The sequence below is a fragment of the Erpetoichthys calabaricus genome, chromosome 12 (assembly GCF_900747795.2).
Source record: "Erpetoichthys calabaricus chromosome 12, fErpCal1.3, whole genome shotgun sequence".
Taxonomy (NCBI): Eukaryota; Metazoa; Chordata; class Cladistia; order Polypteriformes; family Polypteridae; genus Erpetoichthys; species Erpetoichthys calabaricus.
Genome location: NC_041405.2, coordinates 127,025,636 through 127,048,971, shown reverse-complemented (window position 1 = coordinate 127,048,971; position 23,336 = coordinate 127,025,636). Strand labels below are relative to the sequence as shown.

At 37.0% G+C, this 23,336-nt stretch overlaps 1 protein-coding gene across 1 annotated transcript in view; it reads right to left on the bottom strand.

Moving 5' to 3' along the window:
• mtm1 (myotubularin 1) overlaps positions 1 to 23,336 on the bottom strand; it is a 93,684-nt gene that overhangs the window by 49,226 nt on the left and 21,122 nt on the right. Inside the window, 3 exon segments of the mRNA XM_028816119.2 lie at positions 30 to 124; positions 3,641 to 3,713; positions 15,463 to 15,558. Coding sequence (XP_028671952.1) covers positions 30 to 124; positions 3,641 to 3,713; positions 15,463 to 15,525 — 231 coding nt within the window. The 5' untranslated portion in view covers positions 15,526 to 15,558.

Below are 23,336 nucleotides of genomic sequence, written 5' to 3'. Positions count from 1 at the left end.
AAAATGAGTCAATGAATTATGATACTTACCACTTCAAAACTCTTGAAGTACAGTCTATAGTTTGTAATGGTTACTTTTCCCTTCACCGCACCATTAAAGGGACACATATAAATGATTTCTTTATCTGTGTAGGAAAAAAGTCCAAATGATGCACTAAATACAGTAAATAATTTTCCAAACTACTGATCAGAGGTTTAAAACATTTTTATATACTACAACATAATAGTTTTTACTGAGATATGGCTAAACATAAATTGTAATGCAAAATACTGTAAGGGGGCAGGTAGTGAACATTCTGCACAAATTACATGAAATGCCTCCTTTTAACTATTCTGGATAAACAGGGAATTAAACTTAAATTTCACTGCTTTATTTTGCAAAATGTTTAAAAAGCAAATTCCAGAATTAATGTCAGTAACTTCTGGAATTCAAGTAAGAGAAAACTAGAAGCAGAAATGGCAAGGCAAGAAGGCAAGCAAATTAATTTGAAAAAGATTGGTATACCAGCAGCAAAGATTAAGGGGTCTTAGTGTTCTTTCAAAAGCCAATATGGCAAGAGAATTAACTAATTCTACAGTGAGGTACACTAGCACCACAGAAAAATTCTGTAAATAAAATGGATGCACCAATAATCAGGTTTTTCAGCATCACTTTTTATATAGTTATGCATGTGATTTTTATAACATTTCTTTTTAGTTCCTTCAATATGGATTTGTAGGATTCTAACAGATTTTTTTTGGTTGCCTATTTCAGGACTTGCTTCACCTAATCACTTAAAACTGATGTTTTATTGATCCTTAAGCAGCATTTCTCAATCTTTTTGGTGTTACAACCTACTTTTTCCCCCCATGTAAGTGTCTTTGCTACCCACTTTGGGGAATGGGGTGTTAGGGTGTGTGTCCATTGGTGATTCAAGTGTTATCCTCAGAGCAGGGGAAAAGGCACACTACCATTATAAACTACTGTTGCTAGATTAAATCAAGAGAGAATTTTATTAATCCCTCCATGTTAAAGTTAACTTTTTTGAATCGACACATTGAAAATCCATTTTCAGAAAGCTAAAGTAGTTGACAAATCCCCTAGTTCATTAAGTATGTTGAATGATTTTCCCGCCAAAAGAAACGTGAATTGTAAATCACTAACAGTTTGCTTAGTCACCCTTTTGGCAAGCGGCAGGAAGGCAAAATTCAGTTTGAGTCATAACAGTTTTTATGCACATTACACTAGGATTGGGCAGAAGATCCACTGTTCTTTGAAGGAAAGCAAAATCATACTTACCATAGGCGACCAACTCGTGGTGAGCATTTTGAACAGAACTGTGACAATGTTTAATATCATGTGTGTCAGTAGTCTACAATAGTTAAGCATTTACTTTGATCTTGATAGGTCTACTGTGATCCCAAATCATGCTGTGTTAGAGATCCAAGATCATTTTCTACTTTGCAGCACTGGTATTATATTAGTGGGGGCCCTGATCAAAAGGTACAATGCTTTGGGAGACCTCGGCTTAAATAAGTTTGGGAAACCCTGAGTAAACTGTTTACATTTAGTCAAATGATACTTGTCAAAATGTTGCACTGTGAACTAAGAGAATGTATTTAATACAAATAAAATATAGCTACTTTGTTTTCTTTGTCTCAAAAGTTTCACTCAGAGGTTTTTTGTCATACTTTCACATATACTTATTTAAAGACAATCTTTAAAATCTGGGTTCATTTTTTAAGAATGTTAACCTTGGCAAGGCTGCTGCAGCTTCCTATTTGAAAAGCCCTAGTTTATTGCATTCTATTGAGGATTAATTTACAGAGGCAGACTTGTTAACTTGTTTGGTAAATACTTTTTTTATTTTTAAATGTATAGGTATTATTTTGAATCTAATTGCAAACTGTCAGGAAAAAATCGAAAATTGACATGAATTGACAAGAAACCATCAGTTCACAGCTCTATTATAAACAACTTGCAACCCACCAGTGGTAGCCCGTGACACAGTGGTTGGGAAACACTGCTTTAAAGCATATTTTGGGAAGATAAAATTCAACAATAGGTGATGATGCAGCATTTGAAATTGCTGGAGTACAACATAATACACAAAATCTCTGCTTGCTAGTATAGTTAGCCACATGCTAGAATCCTACATTTTCTGCAACTGAGAAATGACTGATCTTCTAATATAATACAGTGGAACCTCTAGATACGAGTTTAATTCGTTCCAGCACTGAGCTTGTATAGCGAATTTCTCATATCTAGAACAAACTTCCCCATTGAAAATAATGGAAATCCAGTTAATCCGTTCCGCACCCCAAATATATTAACATAAAAATCAATTTTCCTAACAAATAACACTGATAAATTATATATACTGTAGTCTACCTTTAATAAATAACACTGGTAAATAATATAACTGATTATTAAAAGAATCAAAACAGGTGTCCAAAGTGCAGTAGAGCATTCAATAAATCTTTAAATAAATAATCCTTAAAACAGTTGTGAAGTGGAGGTTTAAAATACACAAGAATAACAATCCTTTAACACGAGGTTAAAACGTCAAAAGGATGCAGTCTTTAAAAAACAGATGACAATCCCCGGTGCTTCTTTTCTGTTAGCGTCTCACCTGCGGGCTCTGCAACAGGCGAGACACTCTTAATGCAGCTGACCTTCTCTACACCGTCCTGCTTCAGCTGTTTGGCTCGCCTGTTCAGCTCACTGTTCAGCTACACGCGAGCCTGCGCTCGCTCGCTCTCCCGCACCAACTTCCTGATGCCTGCCTGCCTCTGCGCGCGCGCTCTCTCTCCTCTCTTTTCTTTTACTTCTTTTCCCCCTTAACCGGCTCGCGCTTCTCTATATATGCGGGGAGGACATGGCAGCTGCAGCCCATCAGCCACAGGAACAATCATAGATGTGGGCAGTTTCCCACCTGTGCACTTAAGTGAGAAACGCAGACACCGCAGATCGCGGCTCGCAACTGCTACCACGCCCCCTCACTAAGCTGCGAGCTATACCCACAGCCTGGCTCGTGGCTCGTTACGCGAGCCAATGCTCGCATTTAGATCTGAATTTTTCGCTCATACTTTCCTCGTATTTTGAATTTCTCGTATACAGAGGTGATCGTATCTCGAGGTTCCACTGTACATATCATTACACATATACCCAGATTAACAAATCAGAAAACCTACTAATTTGGCTTGCCTTACTTAAATTATTTAAGCATCACAAAAACTATTAACTTTTGGAGACCTCTGTGTATGTCTAGATGCATTTATTAGTAAATGTGTATTAAGTGTTATGAGGAGAGATTTGGGGAAGCCAGTAATCCAACATTTAAAGTGTTCCCCTTATTATCTGTGATTACTTGTCATATTTATTTTTAATCATAACTATAAAATTGTGCCTATAACAACAGAAATTTTGCATTTGCTGTTCAATAATACTGGGCACAATCTTGGTGATATCCACTCATTTTTGCATACTAGTTTTATCGATTTTATGCAGAACCACTTAAAAAAGCAGTTTTAAAGACATTTTTGCAAAATGCCGTAAAAACATTTTAGTCTAATCTTTTAAAGACAGTAGCTCACAGAAAAAAGATGTTAATATGATAGGGTCAAAACACAACAGTAAGAGCAAAGGTGGTAAGACTTACCTGTAACTTTTTCTTCCCCTGGCAAATATGGTATATTTGTCAATGGCTCCATTCTAAGACTTTCTCTTGATACCTTAAATGCATGTGTAAAAAAAAAAAAAAATTTAAATTCACACCCTGGGAAAATAAAACATTGGTCTGCTCTGTGGAAATCGTCTTACAATTTCACTTTCATTAAAAGATATTTTAATGACCCAAAAAAAAATTTAATTTATCAGGCAAAATGTGGCAAAGCTGTGATTCTGTCAGTAACATATCTGTTAGAGCTGTAATGTAATGGGATTACCAAAAGAAATCAGTTAAACAGGGATTGAAAGATGGCATGAAAACAAATACTTCCATTGTAGACATATTGAATGCAAAGGCAGTATATATCATGATAAGAATATAGAACTATTCTTATTTATTTGAAAATAATACACTAAATAGCAGCCTGCATTGGTTTAGGAGAGGAAGATCTGGCCAAACCAAACCTTTAGATTTTTTTTTTGAACACGCAACAGAAATAGCTGACAAGAGAAAAGCATTTTTACTTAGGCTTAAGTAGACATTAATTTACCTTAGACTTTCAAAAAGCCTCTGAAACACTCCTAGAAACTAGAGTGGTATCAGAGGTAATGTATACAAAGTGGCTCTCAAGTTGGTTAACTGGCAAGAGACAAGGAGTACAAATAAGAGAAGAATGTTCCACATGGTTATTAGTGGAGTCCCCTCAAGGGTCTGCCCTTGGACCGTTACTTGTTCTGATATATATTAACGACATTGATTCCAGTATGGTTAGTAAGCTTGTGAAAATCACTGATGATACTAAAATTGAAGGTATGGCAAACAACAGTTTCAGAACTGGGCAAACACTTTTAAAAAGCAGTTAAAACATAGAAATGTGTTACATGTAGGTAAAGAGAACATCATTAAATACAAAATGGGAGACACAATCTTAGAGCTGACGCAACATTTTCATCACCTAAGCAAAGCACAAAAGCAATTATAAAGGCAAATAAAATGTTAAGTTGCATTATTGTAAGACTTGTCGAATATAATTTCATGCTCACATCGCGATGTATAAAAACTAAACTTGGCATAAAGCCACGCACTTTCTCATGCCAGCTCAATCCATTGCATATGCAAGTTTTTGGCTCAGTTTTGCAAATTGGCGGCACCCAGTGTCAAAGCAGTGCTACTGTTCCTGTGTGGTTTCCCTTTCTTTTTTAGATTCACATCCCTGACACAGCTTTATCAAATAAACTGAAATTAACCGCATATCATTTATTAGTTTAAGGCATCTGATTGTAATCAACTTGTAACAATATAATTGTGAATGGAATGGCCAAACTATTCCAAATACCACAGGTGCTTCAGCGTTGTTACTCTCAGTGCACCACTCAGAGTATTTTAACCCACTGTATCCGAGTGTGGAATCACAGCTCGACAGCAGCTGATTGGAAAGAGGATTATCGGGATACAGCATCTAGCACATTCTGCCTCAGCCATGCTCACAGTCCATTTGAACTGCTCCCATACGGCAAATGCTTCCAAGCCTTTCCTGTAGGGACCTTGCGGTTCAAAAAGTTTCATTCCAAGAGCTCTAAACACACTCAATCATTCCATCAAGTGCTCCTGGTAGAAGTGTTTGTACTTACAAGTACAATCACCTCACTGTAAACTTGCACAACCTGAGCCACTTTATGAACCATTTGCACGATCTTGCAATACATGTACATTGTACTTATGCTTTCATATTTGTATGTTTCATTGTTTTTTTTTAACAGTATTATTATTATTAATATCATTATTACTGTTATTTTATCATTTTATAGGCAAATAAGTTTATGGAGGATTTACATATTGAATCTCATTGTACCATACAATAACAATAAAGGAATTTACATATGATAACAACTGGCTTCTAAGTCGATTTAGATTTTGAAGCGCTATCTTCTTGGAGCTCTTGATATTTTTAAGATGAAATGCAGTAAAGCAGTTTGGATTCAGCGGGTTGGAAAATGGATGGATGGATGCAGTAAAGTATGTATATTGCATTATAAAGATAAATTTTTAACTTTATTTAAATAATGTATACTGTTAATAATTAAACTTGTGGGCACAGTGGCGCAGAGGTAGCAATGAGTCAGTGCCCCATTCAGGGATTGTTCCTGCCTCGCGCTGTATGCTTGCTGGGACTGCTATGACCCTGGATGGAACAATTAAACATGTACAATGAAGATATTTCAATGTTCCTTAAACGTTTTGAAGAATCACCAATCTAAGCTTACAGATGGCTTGACATATATTACAAAGCTGATTGTGTAGTGATTGGTTACTGGGAGAAAGAAAAAGACGGACAGGAATTTGGGGGTTAGTACGTTTGAACGATACAGTACTGCTGCAATAAATGATTTCATCGAAGGTCATAGTGATTCACACACAGAGTACACAGAAGAACACACAGAATACAAAGCATTTAACATGCTACTTTAGTTATGATGGGATTTGAGAAACTAGTAAATTAAATAATTTTAAGGTGAAATTTATGATGTTCTACTTTAATGACAAAACAAACTACATACTTAAAAAGTGGAAATTTCGAGATTAAAGTTTTAACAGCAACTTGATATCTGACCACTTCTTTTTTTTATTTCAGACATTTTTGAACTTGAACTTTGAAGTTTCTCCACCACTCTATGTCACTCGATCATCTTCCTTTTGTTGTTTATACCATTGTTTAAACCAACAAATAGTATGTTTTTCCTTGCCACAAATTGGTATTCGCTGAAATTCTTTTTTTTTTTTCCTGTGCTTTGGCCAATGTCTTTTCACAGAACGCTGAAAATAAGGAGCAATTTATATTAATTAACATATTCAAAGAGGCGTGATTCTGGAAGGAGTCAGGGTGGGGCGTTACATTTCACGTTGACCAGGATTTATGTAGTGGAAGAATGTGAAACTTGGTGTACACACAGATTTATGCATCTGGATTTTTTTTTGTGCGTACGCACATTTCTGTTTTTGTCCATAAGCCATGTTTCAGTCTGAAATCTACGCATGGCATTATACATGAGGCCCCTGGTCACCCCTCTACAAGAAAGACACTGTAGCAGCACTTGGTTGCTCTTCTCTGCACAGCTTCAAGTGTATCTCAGGACTTAATGTCACATCCAATTCCAAAAAACCCAGAAAATTACACAATTTTATTCTCAAGCAGAAGAGACTGTGTGGGGACTTAAATTCAGGGCTTCAAAATTCTTAAAAACATTGATAACGAAGATCCAGCAGAACTGTTTCACCTTAACTGTGAATCATGTACTCAAAGTGTGGAAATTAATGGGAAGTGTATTTAGAACTGAAGCCAGAAATCATTACTTAAAGAGTTATGGGAATCTGGAAGAAACTACCAAGACTTATAGCTGAAGCAGAAACATTGAAAACCTTTAAAAAGTATCTGGATGAGATATTGGGACAGCTTAGCTATTAGCTAAACCAACAATGAATGACGGACTGAACTGTCTACTCTCATATGTCACATTTTTTATAATTTCTTTTTATGTTCTAACTACTCATGAAAATGGTACAACTCGGTATAGTTCATTAATTCTTATTCTCCTAATGTTTCTAAAAAAAAAAAAAAAAAAAAAAAAAAAAAAAAAAAATGAAGCAAAGTAATTCAATTACCCTATATGGTAAATTGTTCCATGTATCTGCAGGAGACTGAGTGAAGAAATATTTATCATTTGAACAAAATCAACTCTTAACCAGATGCTTTCTGTATCCCCATGCTCCTAAAAAGATTTTATAACAGATTAAAGTAATAATATTATAATAAGAATATATATATCTTTTGTCTTTGCTTATGTATGCTAAATGGTTTCAAGTGCTTCAGCTTTTCCTTTACCCCACAGTCTTTGATTCAGTCTAGTCAATTTTTTCTGGACATTCAAGTTTTGACCTGTTTTTTTTTTTTTTTTTTTTAAAAAAGATGAGTAGCAAAACTCTTCACAGTATTTCCAATATGACCTTACAAGTGTATTATACATAGAGTAACCAGAGATACCATAAGTTCCCCATATACATTTTCTTAACTCCATTCCTATTTAGCTGTCCTGACCTTCTTCTTTGTCTTTCAGCTGCTCCTGTTAGGGGTTGCCACACCAGATAATCTTTTCCACTTCCTCCTGTCCTCTGCATCTTGCTTTGATTCATCCACCACCTGCATGTCTTCTCTCACCATATCCATAAACCTTCTCTTAGGCCATCCTCTTTCCCTCTTGCCTGGCAGCTCCATTCTTTGCATCCTTTTCCCAAAATATCCAGCATCTCTCCTCTGCATATGTCCAAACCAACGTAATCTCTACTCTCTGACTGTCTTCAAACCATTCAACCTGAGCTTCTCTGATGTACTAATTTCTAATCTTGTCCATCCTCGCCACACCCACTACAAATCTCAACATCTTTAACTCTGCCACTTCTAGCTCTGTACCTGTTTTTTGGTCAGTGTCACCGTCTCCAACCCATATAACATAGCTGGTCTCACTACTGTCTTGTAGAACTTACCTTTTACTCTTGCCGATACCAGATTGTCACAAAACACTCCTGACACTCTTCTCCAAGCACTCCACTCTGCCTGCACTCTCTTCTTCACCTCTCTTCCAAAGTCCCCATTACTCTGTACTATTGATCCCAAGTATTTAAAAACTCATCCACCTTCCCCAACTCTACTCCCTGCATCCTCACTACTCCTCTGACCTCCCTCTCATTTACACAAATGTAATGTCTTGTTCCTACTGACCTTCATTCCTCTCCTCTCTACAGCATATCTCCACCTCTCCAGGTTCTCCTCAACCTGCTCCCTACTCTCGCTACACATCACAATGTCAACAGTAAACATCACAGTCCACAGGGACTCCTGTCTAATCTCGTCTGTCAACCTGTCCATCACCATTGCAAATAAGAAAGGGCTCAGAGCCGATCCCTGATGAAATCCTTGAATGCATCTGTCACTCTACAGCAGACCTCATCCCTTGTCACACTTCCCTCGTACATATCCTGCATAACTTATATACTTCTCTGCCACTCCCGACTTCCTCATATAATACCACAACTCCACTCTAGGCACCCTGTCATATGCTTTCTCCAGGTCCATAAAAACGCAATGCCACTCCTTTCTTCTTCTAGCTGTCCTGACCTTTCCCTCAAAAATGTATTTGTTCTGCATTTTACATATTGCTAATTTCTCATTACAGAAAATTATGCAGGCACTGCAGTAAATACATTTTTGTATGAAGTACTTTGCTGGCTGTACAATGGTGTGTTAAAATTAAATTCCAGTCCAATATACACAAAACAGACAAGATCCCTCAAATGATTGTGGACACGTTAATCTGCCTGCAAGCAATCTCACAACACAGAAAATATCACTTTGCAGTAAATTCTGCCTTTGCAAATTCTAAACCAGCACTCAGTGAATCCAGGAGGAATATTGACGATTACTTCTGGTATAAAGTTTTCAACTTTGTGGTTAGTGTTGTTGTTTTTTTTTTTTTTTTTTTCTCCACACTGTTGGTTTGATGACCATATTGCATCATCTTCAATACACTAACAATGTAGCCAATATTGCCGTGTAGGGTGTCCATGTGGAGGGGTTATTATGTGCATTAAGTGTTAATGTGTGTGAAAGAAATAGAAACATAAAATACTTGCATTTTAGCAAAAAGCACACAAAAATGGAAAAGCAGGGAACAGCTTTATCGGTTTGTTGTTTCTGGTGCCAATCATCAGTCTGGGTACAACCCTCTGTTCCTGGGACAGTGGCATGTAGAGAGTCTGACTGGGACAGTACACTGGTCTAGCCATAGCACAGTATTTATAAAGTCAACCGAAGGGAGGCTAGACACCCTTACGCTATGTAACTCAACATCCCATTAGCCCCATTAAGTGTTTTATCATTAATTTTCTGTTTCCTGCCTTTTTTCTAAATTTAACAAATAAAGCATATCTAAAAATGCTATTGATTTACCAACACAGTGGAAGATTATCTGAGGTCAACTGTTTTACTGTAGTAATCTTGTCAAACATACTTGGATAAAGCACTGACAGAATTTCAAAAGACTTATGGTCTCAGAATTAATTTGAATAAAAGTGTGATCTTTCCAGTGAACTCTCAAGCACACAATATTAGATTGGACACCTTCCCTTTAATCATTGTAGATCAGTTTAAATACCTAGGGGTAAACATCACATAAAGCTCTTTATCAACAAAATGTTTCTATCTGTATGTTAAAAATTAAGCAAGACTGGCATAGATGGTCTAACCTCCATCTCACTTTAGCTGGAAATGAACACTGTCAAGATGAATATCCTCCCTAAGCTTCTTTTTCTATTTTAAAACATTCCAATATACATACATAAATCATTTTTTAAGAAGTTAGATTCAAACATAACCTCATTTATTTGGAATTCAACACATCTGCGTATCCAAAGGGTGACCCTACAAAGAAAGGCCTAAGGTAGAAGGTGGCATGGCTCTACCTAACTTTCAATTTTATTACTAGGCAGCAAATATACAAGCAATAAAAAACTGGACATTGACACAAATAAATGAACATACACAAGCTTGGTCCGCAATAGAAGTAAAATCCTGCAGTACTTCTTTATATTCCTTGCTTTGTACCCCAATAAGTACAAGTAATCGCCAATATACTAACAACCCAAATGTGCTTCTTTCACTTAGGATATGGAACCAATGTAGGAAGTACTTCAAGACAGAGAAGCTTTTATCTGTGGCATCTCTGCACAATAACAACCTTTATCCACCCTCTCAAACATACGCAGTTTATAATGTCTGGAAAACATTCGGGATCAATTAGAGACCTGCACACAGACAACATCTTTGCATCCTACGAACAATTACATTCCAAATTTAACTTTCCAGCAACACATTTCTTTCACTACCTCCAAATCAGAAACTTTGTTAAACAAAACCTGCCCAATTTTCCTCACCTCCCACCAAGCTTTATTCCACAAAAAATATTGATCAATCTTGAGTACAACAGACAACATTTCTGCAATATATGAAAAACCTTTTAAAGTCCCTCCCTTTCAAAGATCCCAGAGTACAGTGGGAAAAGGATCTCTGTGTGTGTGAGTGGAAGGCTACCATGCACAGAATTTACTCTAGCTCCATATGCGCAAAATATACAAGCTCCATATGCGCAAAATATACAATTATTAAACTTAAAATTATATAATCAAGCATGTCTGTCACGTTTAAAATTGTCCAAAATGTTTCCAGGGCAGATTCCAACCTGCAAATGTTGCAGTCAAGTTCCAGCCTCATTGGGCCATATATGTTTTGGATGTGCACCAAATGAACATAATTTTGGACCAAAATCTTTAAATGCCATTCAGACAGCCTTGGAGTCACAATCCCTCTTAATCCACTAACAGTTGTGTTTGGTGTATTCCCAGATGGGCTTAAAGTGGAGAAGGACAAACAAACTGCAATTGCCTTTACTACACTATTGGCACATAGACTTCTCTTGCTCAGCTGGAAGAATCTGAATTCACCTCTTTTAAGTCCGTGGATAACCGATGATATACATTATCTGAAATAGGAAAAAAATCAAATTCTCACTTAGAAGATCTGTAAAAAAACTTCTTTAAAACCTGGCAGGATCTAATCAATAACATTTTAGAATAAGCATTTAAATTGAGGAAATGGACTCTATTCCCTTTTTACTACTATTAAAAGTTTTATTGTTGGCCTAGCTCTCTTTCTCAGGGGTGGGGGTTGATTTGTTTCAAACCTAATTTTCTTAACATTCCATACATGCAAGTCAAGTTTATTTGATTTTAATAAATTCAATAAAATTTAAAAAAAAAATGAATAAAAATAAAAATGCTATTGATTTACCAGCACAGTGGAAGATTATCCTAGGTCAACTGCTGAAGTAATCCTGCCAAACATACTTGGATAAAACACTACGTTTACTATTTTCCTTGGAAAATACAAATGTAAATTTGAAACATCTTTGGCCAGTATTCTTGATACTTCTTTTAATGTCTGCATAAATAAATAAATATGCTTCTGAAGCAAACAAATGTCAGAAATCCAATACATATACTGCAAAGTCAAAATACATTTCACAGAATTAACTCTGATAAAACATGTCAAATTTTACATGTTTACAAATTAAAGTGAAATCCACAATTATGGTTCAGGCCAGAAAACTTTCAAGAAAATTAATTTATTCAATTTTGAAACTCAGTCTCTCCAGCTCAGCATTTCAGCCATCAGCATCAATTAAAGAAACAGAGCATGCAAGGCAAGAACCAATCCTGGAGCAGCAAGTCATGAAAAATATATGTTTCTTAAAGTTTGGTAAAGAACTATTTTCTGGAAAATGTGACATTTATTTTTTTTTTTTTTTTTTTTTTTTTTTACTTGTGGCTCACAAAATATCCAAAGTATGGATGGTAAAGCTTGAATTCCTCCTAAGGTCAGAGAATATGATATTGTACCGGTTTTGGATCAAGCATTAACCATCCATTTTCAGAACTTCCCATGAAAATCTTAACCATTTTTCACAGATAAAACTTTTCTAAATTCAAACCGTGAAAACTGTGCATGAAAAGATCTATTTCTGTTTAATTGATTTGTCAGAGCTTTTGTAAAGCTGTGCTTTAGAGGCAACACTCAATGTCTACTACGGGTGTTTTAGCAGTCTACGTAAAATCAATACCCATTTAAAATGTATCTATATATTTTCTTATGCACTGAATGATTACATAACCAGATTTCCTTGTGATTCACCTGCACTAATAAACTGGTCAAGCTATAGTATTTATTCATTATTGTACATACTCTCAAGTGTTTTGTTCAGCTAAATATCATTATTGCCTTCTGGGCAACAAGGGTGTACTAAGTGTCCAAGCAGTAATAGGGTAGTCCAATGACAACATGCATATAATTTTAGTAAGGGCTGTCAACATTTTGTATTACTTTATATTGACATGTTGCAACAAACTAAATTACATATGTTCAGACACAACTGAAACTTTGTCATTGTATGCTGTTTCATGCAGGCTGCGTAGAAAACTATGACTATACTAGACGCAACCTCAGATTTAAAAGAAAAAGAAAAAAAAAAAAAAACGCTGTTAAACAGAAACGCACTGCAACTTTATTTCACCACTTCACTGTAACATTTCCCTTGCAATGTCTATTAAAATGTTGGAATGTACTGGTGGGTGCACCAATGCACTGTACCAGCGCATGATCCCCAACCTGACCTGATGTACTTATTGTACATGATGTGTGTTCTTAACAAGAAAGAAGAAGAGACACTGCTCACCTGCAGAAAATGAATACCTTTTGAATATTAGCTCTGTTACTCAGTAAATTTGCATCATCACAGCAGCTACAATTTTCATCTTATTCAGAGAACTATTTTTTAATTAAAAATTCCTTTTGTGTTTTGTTATTTAGCTTATTTATTTTATTCAATCATTGTTTACTTGTTATTAAAATAATTGTTAAAATTATTATTATTATTATTATTTTTAATTACCTGGATTATCACTTTGCACAATAGAAACAATCATCATAACCAAAAATATGCATAATAACCCACAAAAAAGTAACTGAAAAACGCTAAAAAACAAAAAACACAAATGGTCATGAGACTAAGAAAGTGGCATTTTTCTATGGAAACCAACCAGATCCAACTTCCTCAATATACCTACAAAAAGGGATGTCCTCACTGCTATATCCAATTTCTGTGGGAACTACTGTACTTAATGTAACTTTGGAGTCAAATTCACAAGTATCTGTCAATTAACTTTGGTTTAGTTTGATTACAAGCTTTTCAAAAAGCTATCTTAAAAATTCTAATCAAATCATATGTATTTACAATTTCATTATTGTTCATTTTGAATCTTGCCTTGGTATAAATCAGTCAAAAAGAATAATATATTGATCATTTTTAATACAGCCATCTTACATTTATTGTATATAGTAATGTGCATTGCTACAAACACTGTTGATCTCAAAAAGTTTGCAATTTTTACACACTAAAAATGTAAAATTCCAAGATTTGATTTCTTGATCTTACGAGTTAGAGGCTTTGGTTAAAAATAATACAAAACAGTTGTATACAGTGGTGTGAAAAACTATTTGCCCCCTTCCTGATTTCTTATTCTTTTGCATGTTTGTCACACAAAATGTTTCTGATCATCAAACACATTTAACCATTAGTCAAATATAACACAAGTAAACACAAAATGCAGTTTTTAAATGATGGTTTTTATTATTTAGGGAGAAAAAAAATCCAAACCTACATGGCCCTGTGTGAAAAAGTAATTGCCCCCTTGTTAAAAAATAACCTAACTGTGGTGTATCACACCTGAGTTCAATTTCCGTAGCCACCCCCAGGCCTGATTACTGCCACACCTGTTTCAATCAAGAAATCACTTAAATAGGAGCTGCCTGACGCAGAGAAGTAGACCAAAAGCACCTCAAAAGCTAGACATCATGCCAAGATCCAAAGAAATTCAGGAACAAATGAGAACAGAAGTAATTGAGATCTATCAGTCTGGTAAAGGTTATAAAGCCATTTCTAAAGCTTTGGGACTCCAGCGAACCACAGTGAGAGCCATTATCCACAAATGGCAAAAACATGGAACAGTGGTGAACCTTCCCAGGAGTGGCCGGCCGACCAAAATTACCCCAAGAGCGCAGAGACGACTCATCCGAGAGGTCACAAAAGACCCCAGGACAACGTCTAAAGAACTGCAGGCCTCACTTGCCTCAATTAAGGTCAGTGTTCACGACTCCACCATAAGAAAGAGACTGGGCAAAAACGGCCTGCATGGCAGATTTCCAAGACGCAAACCACTGTTAAGCAAAAAGAACATTAGGGCTCGTCTCAATTTTGCTAAGAAACATCTCAATGATTGCCAAGACTTTTGGGAAAATACCTTGTGGACTGATGAGACAAAAGTTGAACGTTTTGGAAGGCAAATGTCCCGTTACATCTGGCGTAAAAGGAACACAGCATTTCAGAAAAAGAACATCATACCAACAGTAAAATAGGGTGGTGGTAGTGTGATGGTCTGGGGTTGTTTTGCTGCTTCAGGACCTGGAAGGCTTGCTGTGATAGATGGAACCATGAATTCTACTGTCTACCAAAAAATCCTGAAGGAGAATGTCCGGCCATCTGTTCGTCAACTCAAGCTGAAGCGATCTTGGGTGCTGCAACAAGACAATGACCCAAAACACACCAGCAAATCCACCTCTGAATGGCTGAAGAAAAACAAAATGAAGACTTTGGAGTGGCCTAGTCAAAGTCCTGACCTGAATCCAATTGAGATGCTATGGCATGACCTTAAAAAGGCAGTTCATGCTAGAAAACCCTCAAATAAAGCTGAATTACAACAATTTTGCAAAGATGAGTGGGCCAAAATTCCTCCAGAGCGCTGTAAAAGACTCATTGCAAGTTATCGCAAATGCTTGATTGCAGTTATTGCTGCTAAGGGTGGCCCAACCAGTTATTAGGTTCAGGGGGCAATTACTTTTTCACACAGGGCCATGTAGGTTTGGATTTTTTTTCTCCCTAAATAATAAAAACCATCATTTAAAAACTGCATTTTGTGTTTACTTGTGTTATATTTGACTAATGGTTAAATGTGTTTGATGATCAGAAACATTTTGTGTGACAAACATGCAAAAGAATAAGAAATCAGGAAGGGGGCAAATAGTTTTTCACACCACTGTATATAAGAGATAAACAATATTACTTAAGAAAAATAAATCCCAAAACCATACTTACATTCTTACTGGAACTGTTTTCCAAAGAATTAGAATTTAATGCTGATACAGATGCTGAAGCCATAAGTTCAGGGAGATTTTAAAATAAATGTAGAACCTACAAAGTTAAAGAAAACTATATTACAATAACATGACTTTTGAGTCAAAGAAGCACTATTAGTGATTAAGTTTAAAACATTGCTTCTTTCCTGCAAAATCACCTTAATAGCTGAGGTTAAGACAGAAGGCTCAAAACAACATATCTACATTTGGTTTGTTTCCTTATTGGTGGGGGAAGGCGGTATTTGGCCATGTTATGAAAAACTGTGGCATATGTGGAGCTTTTCTCTGATAAATGTGCTTCTTTTCTTTCTTACTATCAAAATAGCAACTCATGACATTCTCCTTCTCCTTAAGTAAATTTAAAATGTCCCACTTAAAGACTTTTTTTTTTATTCATCTGAAGTTTGTGTACCATGCTAGGATACAAGACTACCACAACCAGAAGTATTTTGAATAATGGATATTTTCAGATTACAAATATTTGCATCTTCCTAAAACGCCCATCCTCAGTTCCTGCAGTCTGTGCAATTTAAATTACTGGAGTTTCAGGGAGAGAGCGGAAGACTTGATGCTGTTAGAAAATAAAAAGCTGAAATTGCGGTTATCCATTCAGGAGCTCAGTAGCAAAAGCTAACTGAAGCTTGGCAATTAACCTCTGCCCTGTAATGTGTGCTGAGGCAGAACAGACAGACACACACAATCACTGAAGTTACTTGGCTCCATGTCACTGAGAAGTGCTTCTGTCTGCTACAATATCTACTGTAGTCATGGCATAACAATGGCAAAGTCTTTTAGATAAGCATTATGGTCTATGGATATACCATGTGGTAAAACACTGTGGCTATTTTTTGGCATAACATATTGGCATTTCCAATTGGACAGTAATATTAATCTCCCAGAGTTATTTGTTCAGATGTGCAGTGAGAAGGTGGGTGCTGTGCAGCCTCTTTCATTCTTCTACTGGTGTCGTCAGGCACATTTACCAATTCAGGTGTTTTGAATACTGAAACCTGCATCTCTTGTGGCTCTTTGTTATTAACTCTCTTACAGCAGTACTTTTCAGTTGCTTTTGACAGGGTGTGACATCTTTTACTTCAAATGCTTATTTTACAGTTCATATTTTCATGAATATAGCTGCCAATTCTTACAGCCTTACATCGACTCCTACACTATCTTCGTAACTGAAAAACAGTGGCTTCTGTTTCGGATTTTGGAACATTTCAGAATAGGGATGCTAATACTGTACTGGAAAAGGCCATTCAAAACAATGGGCTCTAACCTTGGAGCTGACATAGTGGACATCAAGAGCATCAGTAACTAGGCACTGCAAGATTGTATAAAGCTTTTAATATACACTTTCAATTAAATTTATCCCCTATATAATTCTACTTCATATGATTAAATTGTACTGCATATGTTCAAATTCTGTTAAAGATATTTTAGTTCATTAAAAATGTCAAGCTCAAAACATCTGACTTTCAACAAAATCACTTTTCATACAACATTCCATAAAATTGGTGGAAAAATTAAGATTATTAGGCACCTGAAGTTAATATTTTTCTTTATGATACAGAATCTTACATGTGTCAGGATTATCATCAAAGCAGAGTTTGTCAGAGAAATAAAGAAAAATGTCAAAAGGAAAGCAAATATTGAGAAACAAAATCTTCACACTTTAAGGATGTTATTTTCATCTGGTACAGAAGGGGTGCTTCAGAGAATAAACAAAAATGACTGCTGCACTAAAGAATACACATGAGATTGGAGATCATCAAAACATCAGCGTCAAATTTTATATAATCCGTATACAAACAACATTTCTGTAAAGGACAAAACAAAGAATTAACATCTCATGGGAAAAGACAAAGCTAAATTGCAAATACAAGTATTTTTGTTACAAGATGATGGTATATAGCTCATACAGAGTAATGAGCTTTGTTAACTAATCCTGGGCTTTTATTTCTTAATCCAAAAAATTATCAGAAATGTTAGGCACAAATATTTACAATACGGGTAGGGTGCAAAATATGTAAACAGAAAAAAGTGAAAACCCATGACATGGGAAGAATTGCAAAGGTATGCTCAACAGTATATTTGATAGTCATTGTTTTCAGACATCTTACCATTAGTGCTATCACAACCAAGACAAGCAATAAATATTTTAATTTAAAATAATTAACTGCAAGTGCTTTTTTAACCTGTTCAAAGCACTTTCATATACAGTGGAGAACCACTTCAACCACTACCAATGTGTACCATCCAACTGTATGATGCTACAGTAGCCATTCTCATGACAGTGTTCTCACCACACATTGGCTATTAGGTGGTGAAGGGGTGAGAGGGGATAATTAGGGGGCCAGAATGACCAAGCTGAGGCAAGCAATTTTGTAGGACATCAGGATCTTTCTAAACATGCCCAGGGATCTCTTACGACGACACAGTCAATACCTCAATTTTAAGTCTCATCTTAAGGATGTGTCAATTTTTACAGCACAGTGTTCAAATCACTGCACTGGGGCATTGTGATCGACACACAGACCACAGGGTAAGCACCGCCTGATGACTGTACCAAAGCCTCTTTAGCAGTAACCCAAGCTTTTCCTAGACAGTCTGCCATCCAAGTACTATCCAGTTCCAAACATAGCTTTAGGTGCATTACCCATTCTGAACAATACATTTAAATACAGTAAAACCTTGATTATCCGTCAGGGGTCAGCCACTATATTAACAAAATGTAATATATTATTAACAAAATTTATATAATATAGTAATGACCAGCGTAATAGGGCAGCACGGTGGCGCAGTGGTAGCGCTGCTGCCTTGCAGTTAGGAGACCCGGGTTCGCTTCCCGGGTCCTCCCTGCGTGGAGTTTGCATGTTCTCCCCGTGTCTGCGTGGGTTTCCTCCGGGTGCTCCGGTTTCCTCCCACAGTCCAAAGACATGCAGGTTAGGTGGATTGGCAATTCTAAATTGGCCCTAGTGTGTGCTTGGTGTGTTTGTGTGTCCCCAGCGGTGGGTTGGCACCCTGCCCAGGATTGGTTCCTGCCTTGTGCCCTGTGTTGGCTGGGATTGGCTCCAGCAGACCCCTGTGACCCTGTGTTCGGATTCAGCGGGTTGGAAAATGGTTGGATGGATGGATGGACCAGCGTAATAAGCAAATATTATTCATAGGAACTGGAGTTTTCTACATTTTACTTGGAGTCTTCGTTCCGTAACAAATGGAACTTGTACACCGTTATCTAAGTTACAGAGCACATCTCCAAAACAATAAAAGAATGCTTTCCCTACCAATAATTATCTCCTGCCACTTACATTCTGTTATTTTCTATACTGCAAAAACTCCTGCTTATTGTCTCCGGACCCACTACTCAAAACTTCCTTCTGCTGCACCCTCCTTTTTCTCTTAAATTCTCCTATCACTCATCTCCTAACAGATGCGTCCGCACCTCTCAGAAGCCCTTCACCCAGTCCTATCACTTACACAGCATTCTGCTCTTTCTGTTCCCACACAGTGCATCACAAGCTAGCTGCACGTCACAATACATTAACAAAACATAATGAAACGGTATTTAAAAAGAAAATTTCAATGTAGAACATCATTAATACAGAATAACATTACCGTCAGTGGTTTCCATTTGACACGTTTTTCAATTTTTTCAGCATCACATTTTATATCATACACTGTTGTTCTTCCTACTCCATAAATGAAAGCAATACTTGAAGCGCTTTTGCCGTTTCGTAAACGTTTAATAATTAAACTTTTCTTTGAGAATTCCAACACCACACACAGAGTGTTTATGAGCTGTAACAATATACAGTAGTTTAAATATAACAAAAGAGAAAAGGTACAAAACGCTATTAAAGCTAAAGGTATGCAACTGACACTGTGATTTCAAAATATGGCACGACACATGGTGCTGAGGAAAAACACTGAGCTAGTTCTTCCAATGTGTGGAGCTTGCAGCGTATTGTGCGGCAGTAGTAATAGGTGGACGCTGGTGTGTGCAATGTTTTTTTTTTTTTTCCCCCCGACAGTTAAAGTAGGCTGATGTTTAACTGAGTGACGGATAATCGAGGTTTTACACTATAATAAATACATTAGATAGATTTTAAAATGGCAACAATGGTGATTGTAACTGAATATCTACAGTGCATCCGGAAAGTATTCACAGCGCATCACTTTTTCCACATTTTGTTATGTTACAGCCTTATTCCAAAATGGATTAAATTCATTTTTTTCCTCAGAATTCTACACACAACACCCCATAATGACAATGTGAAAAAAGTTTACTTGAGGTTTTTGCAAATTTATTAAAAATAAAAAAACTGAGAAATAACAAGTATTCACAGCCTTTGCTCAATACTTTGTCGATGCACCTTTGGCAGCAATTACAGCCTCAAGTCTTTTTGAATATGATGCCACAAGCTTGGCACACCTATCCTTGGCCAGTTTCGCCCATTCCTCTTTGCAGCACCTCTCAAGCTCCATCAGGTTGGATGGGAAGCGTCGGTGCACAGCAATTTTAAGATCTCTCCAGAGATGTTCAATCAGATTCAAGTCTGGGCTCTGGCTGGGCCACTCAAGAACATTCACAGAGTTGTCCTGAAGCCACTCCTTTGATATCTTGGCTGTGTGCTTAGGGTTGTTGTCCTGCTGAAAGATGAACCGTCGCCCCAGTCTGAGGTCAAGAGCGCTCTGGAGCAAGTTTTCATCCAGGATGTCTCTGTACATTGCTGCAGTCATCTTTCCCTTTATCCTGACTAGTCTCCCAGTTCCTGCCGCTGAAAAACATCCCCACAGCATGATGCTGCCACCACCATGCTTCACTGTAGGGATGGTGCCAGGTTTCCTCCAAACGTGACGCCAGGCATTCACGCCAAAGAGTTCAATCTTTGTCTCATCAGACCAGAGAATTTTCTCTCATGGTCTGAGAGTCCTTCAGGTGCCTTTTGGCAAACTCCAGGCGAGCTGCCATGTGCCTTTTACTAAGGAGTGTCTTCCGTCTGGCCACTCTACCATACAGGCCTGATTGGTGGATTGCTGCAGAGATGGTTGTCCTTCTGGAAGGTTCTCCCTCTCTCCAGAGAGGACCTATGGAGCTCTGACAGAGTGACCATCGGGTTCTTGGTCACCTCCCTGACTAAGGCCCTTCTCCCCCGATCGCTCAGTTTAGACGGCCGGCCAGCTCTAGGAAGAGTCCTGGTGGTTTCGAACTTCTTCCACTTACGGATGATGGAGGCCACTGTGCTCATTGGGACCTTCAAAGCAGCAGAAATGTTTCTGTAACCTTCCCCAGATTTGTGCCTCGAGACAATCCTGTCTCGGAGGTCTACAGACAATTCCTTTGACTTCATGCTTGGTTTGTGCTCTGACATGAACTGTCAACTGTGGGACCTTATATAGACAGGTGTGTGCCTTTCCAAATCATGTCCAGTCAACTGAATTTACCACAGGTGGACTCCAATGAAGCTGCATAAACATCTCAAGGATGATCAGGGGAAACAGGATGCACCTGAGCTCAATTTTGAGCTTCATGGCAAAGGCTGTGAATACTTATGTACATGTGATTTCTCAGTTTTTTTATTTTTAATAAATTTGCAAAATCTTCAAGTAAACTTTTTTCACGTTGTCATTATGGGGTGTTGTGTGTAGAATTCTGAGGAAAAAAATGAATTTAATCCATTTTGGAATAAGGCTGTAACATAACAAAATGTGGAAAAAGTGATGTGCTGTGAATACTTTCCGGATGCACTGTAAATATGATTCATTCTTAACCTACCCAAGTAATCCTACTGTTACAATAACTGTTTCTGAAGATTACAAGTTACAAAGTGGTATTCATGTTAAGTACAAAACCCTAGAGACTCAGTGTTTGTCTATGTGGTGAAGCACGTAACGGTCCGTGGCAGTGTGTAGTTTTAACTACATAAATACAGGACAGAAGTGTGCATGATAGCGTAGCAGAGCAGCTCCAGAAGTGGCTGATAGGGCATTCATATGTAGATGTGTGTGGTTCAGTCGACTGCCTCATTAGTGCTCCAAGGACAGTAATCAGGGCTCCTGCATCTCTAGCAGTACAAAGAGGAGCCTGTGCAGGACAGGGGGAGAGAACAGAAAAAAGGAGACAAAAAGACAGATCTAATCAACCTTGGTGAATTTACAGCATAAATTGGAGTAAATTTGGTTTATCAGGGGTTGGGACCTAATCCAGCAAAATAAGATGCAAGGTAGGAATAGATCCTGGACAGGGTATTATGTTTATCTCAGAACATGCTAACTTATACGAGGACAACTAAGTGCAGCCAATTAATCAGTATGACAAGTCTTAAGGATAGAGAGGGAACATCTACGAGGACACTGGGAGAATATGCAAATCATACACTGATAAACTGAGACTTGGGAATGAAAAGAATGTCCTAGAGTTGTAAGGCAGCATCACTCTATACTGTGCCAGTAAAATCAAGAAATGTAAAATCTCTCTCTTTTTCACTTGACTGTTTAAACTTTATAAATGATGTGTGAAATTTTACCACACTGCTCCCATTGATAAGATAATGGAAACCTAATAGAAGCGGGCAGACATGAAGAGGAGAAATGATAGCACAATTTTTAATTTGTCTTGGACATTGACAAATAAAATCTTTATTTTGACACTGATCATACTATTTGTATTTTAAATTTAAATGTGTTTACTTGCACACTGTATTTGATTTATAAATAGCAAGAGCTCAGAACCTCCTTGTATTCTGTCTACAGCTGCTGCCGCATATAACAAATGGTTCAGACATCTATGAAGTGTTCAGAAAGAGACCCCCTTTCAAGTTTGTTTAAATATCCAAATCAAACTAAGTTTGAAATGGGCTGCTGTTTTACTGACAAAAGACTGGCAATAACACAGGAAAAAAGACCTCCACTGCAGCTGTGCATACAGTTCATTTCTTGCCTGAAGTTATCATATAGCGTTGAATCCAAACTGTCCTCTTGCACTGTACCCCCACTGAAGTCAAACACACAATGTTTTTCACCACTCACTAGACAAATATTTATGTACTGTGCTTTTGCTACAACATTCAAAAGAATTTAAATAAATAAAAGTCACAACAGCTGTGCCTAAAAATCAAATTATTATTCTTTAACATATGAAATAGACATCATAACATCACTGTTACAAAAAAAAAAAAAAATCTAACCCTTGGCAGCTATTAACATCTCAAAAGTAAAAAATATGCAATTCACATTTCTAATTTCTATTACATAAATATTACTACTCATAAACAGAAAAAAATGAAATAGGCCAAGTGAAAGCAACAAACTGACAATTTGCTAAAGTAGTTAAATGCTTCAAATGAGATTACATGCAAATGATGCGAGTCAAATTTGGTCATGGTGAAAGCATATTAAGTTGTTTAGTCTCTTGAAGTCCTGAGAGATGGGGGTGTAGAACTAGGTTATACCAGCTGCTTGCTCAGATTGCAGTCCTTAATCGAAGCATGAAAACGAGCTCTCCTGCGAGTAAGGGATCACACTGAGCTTTGTCACAGACCAGAAACATCTGAGAAAAGAAATGAAAGTGCTTTGTGAAAGATGGGAAAATTCTTGAGCAGGAGAAAAAAAGGAAACACTGCAGAGATTACAAAATTCTGTGACCATAGAGATCCCAGAGGAATGTAGCAGTGTGTTTTGATTAAAGCTACAGAGAAGGCCTCACTGTTCACTACAAGTGTCTGAAACCTTTGTACACTAAAAGACATTTCTTCCTAATCATTAATATACCAACTTAATATTTATTTGAAAATTAAAGTTTACGGTCTTAGCTACCTGTAATATTCACTA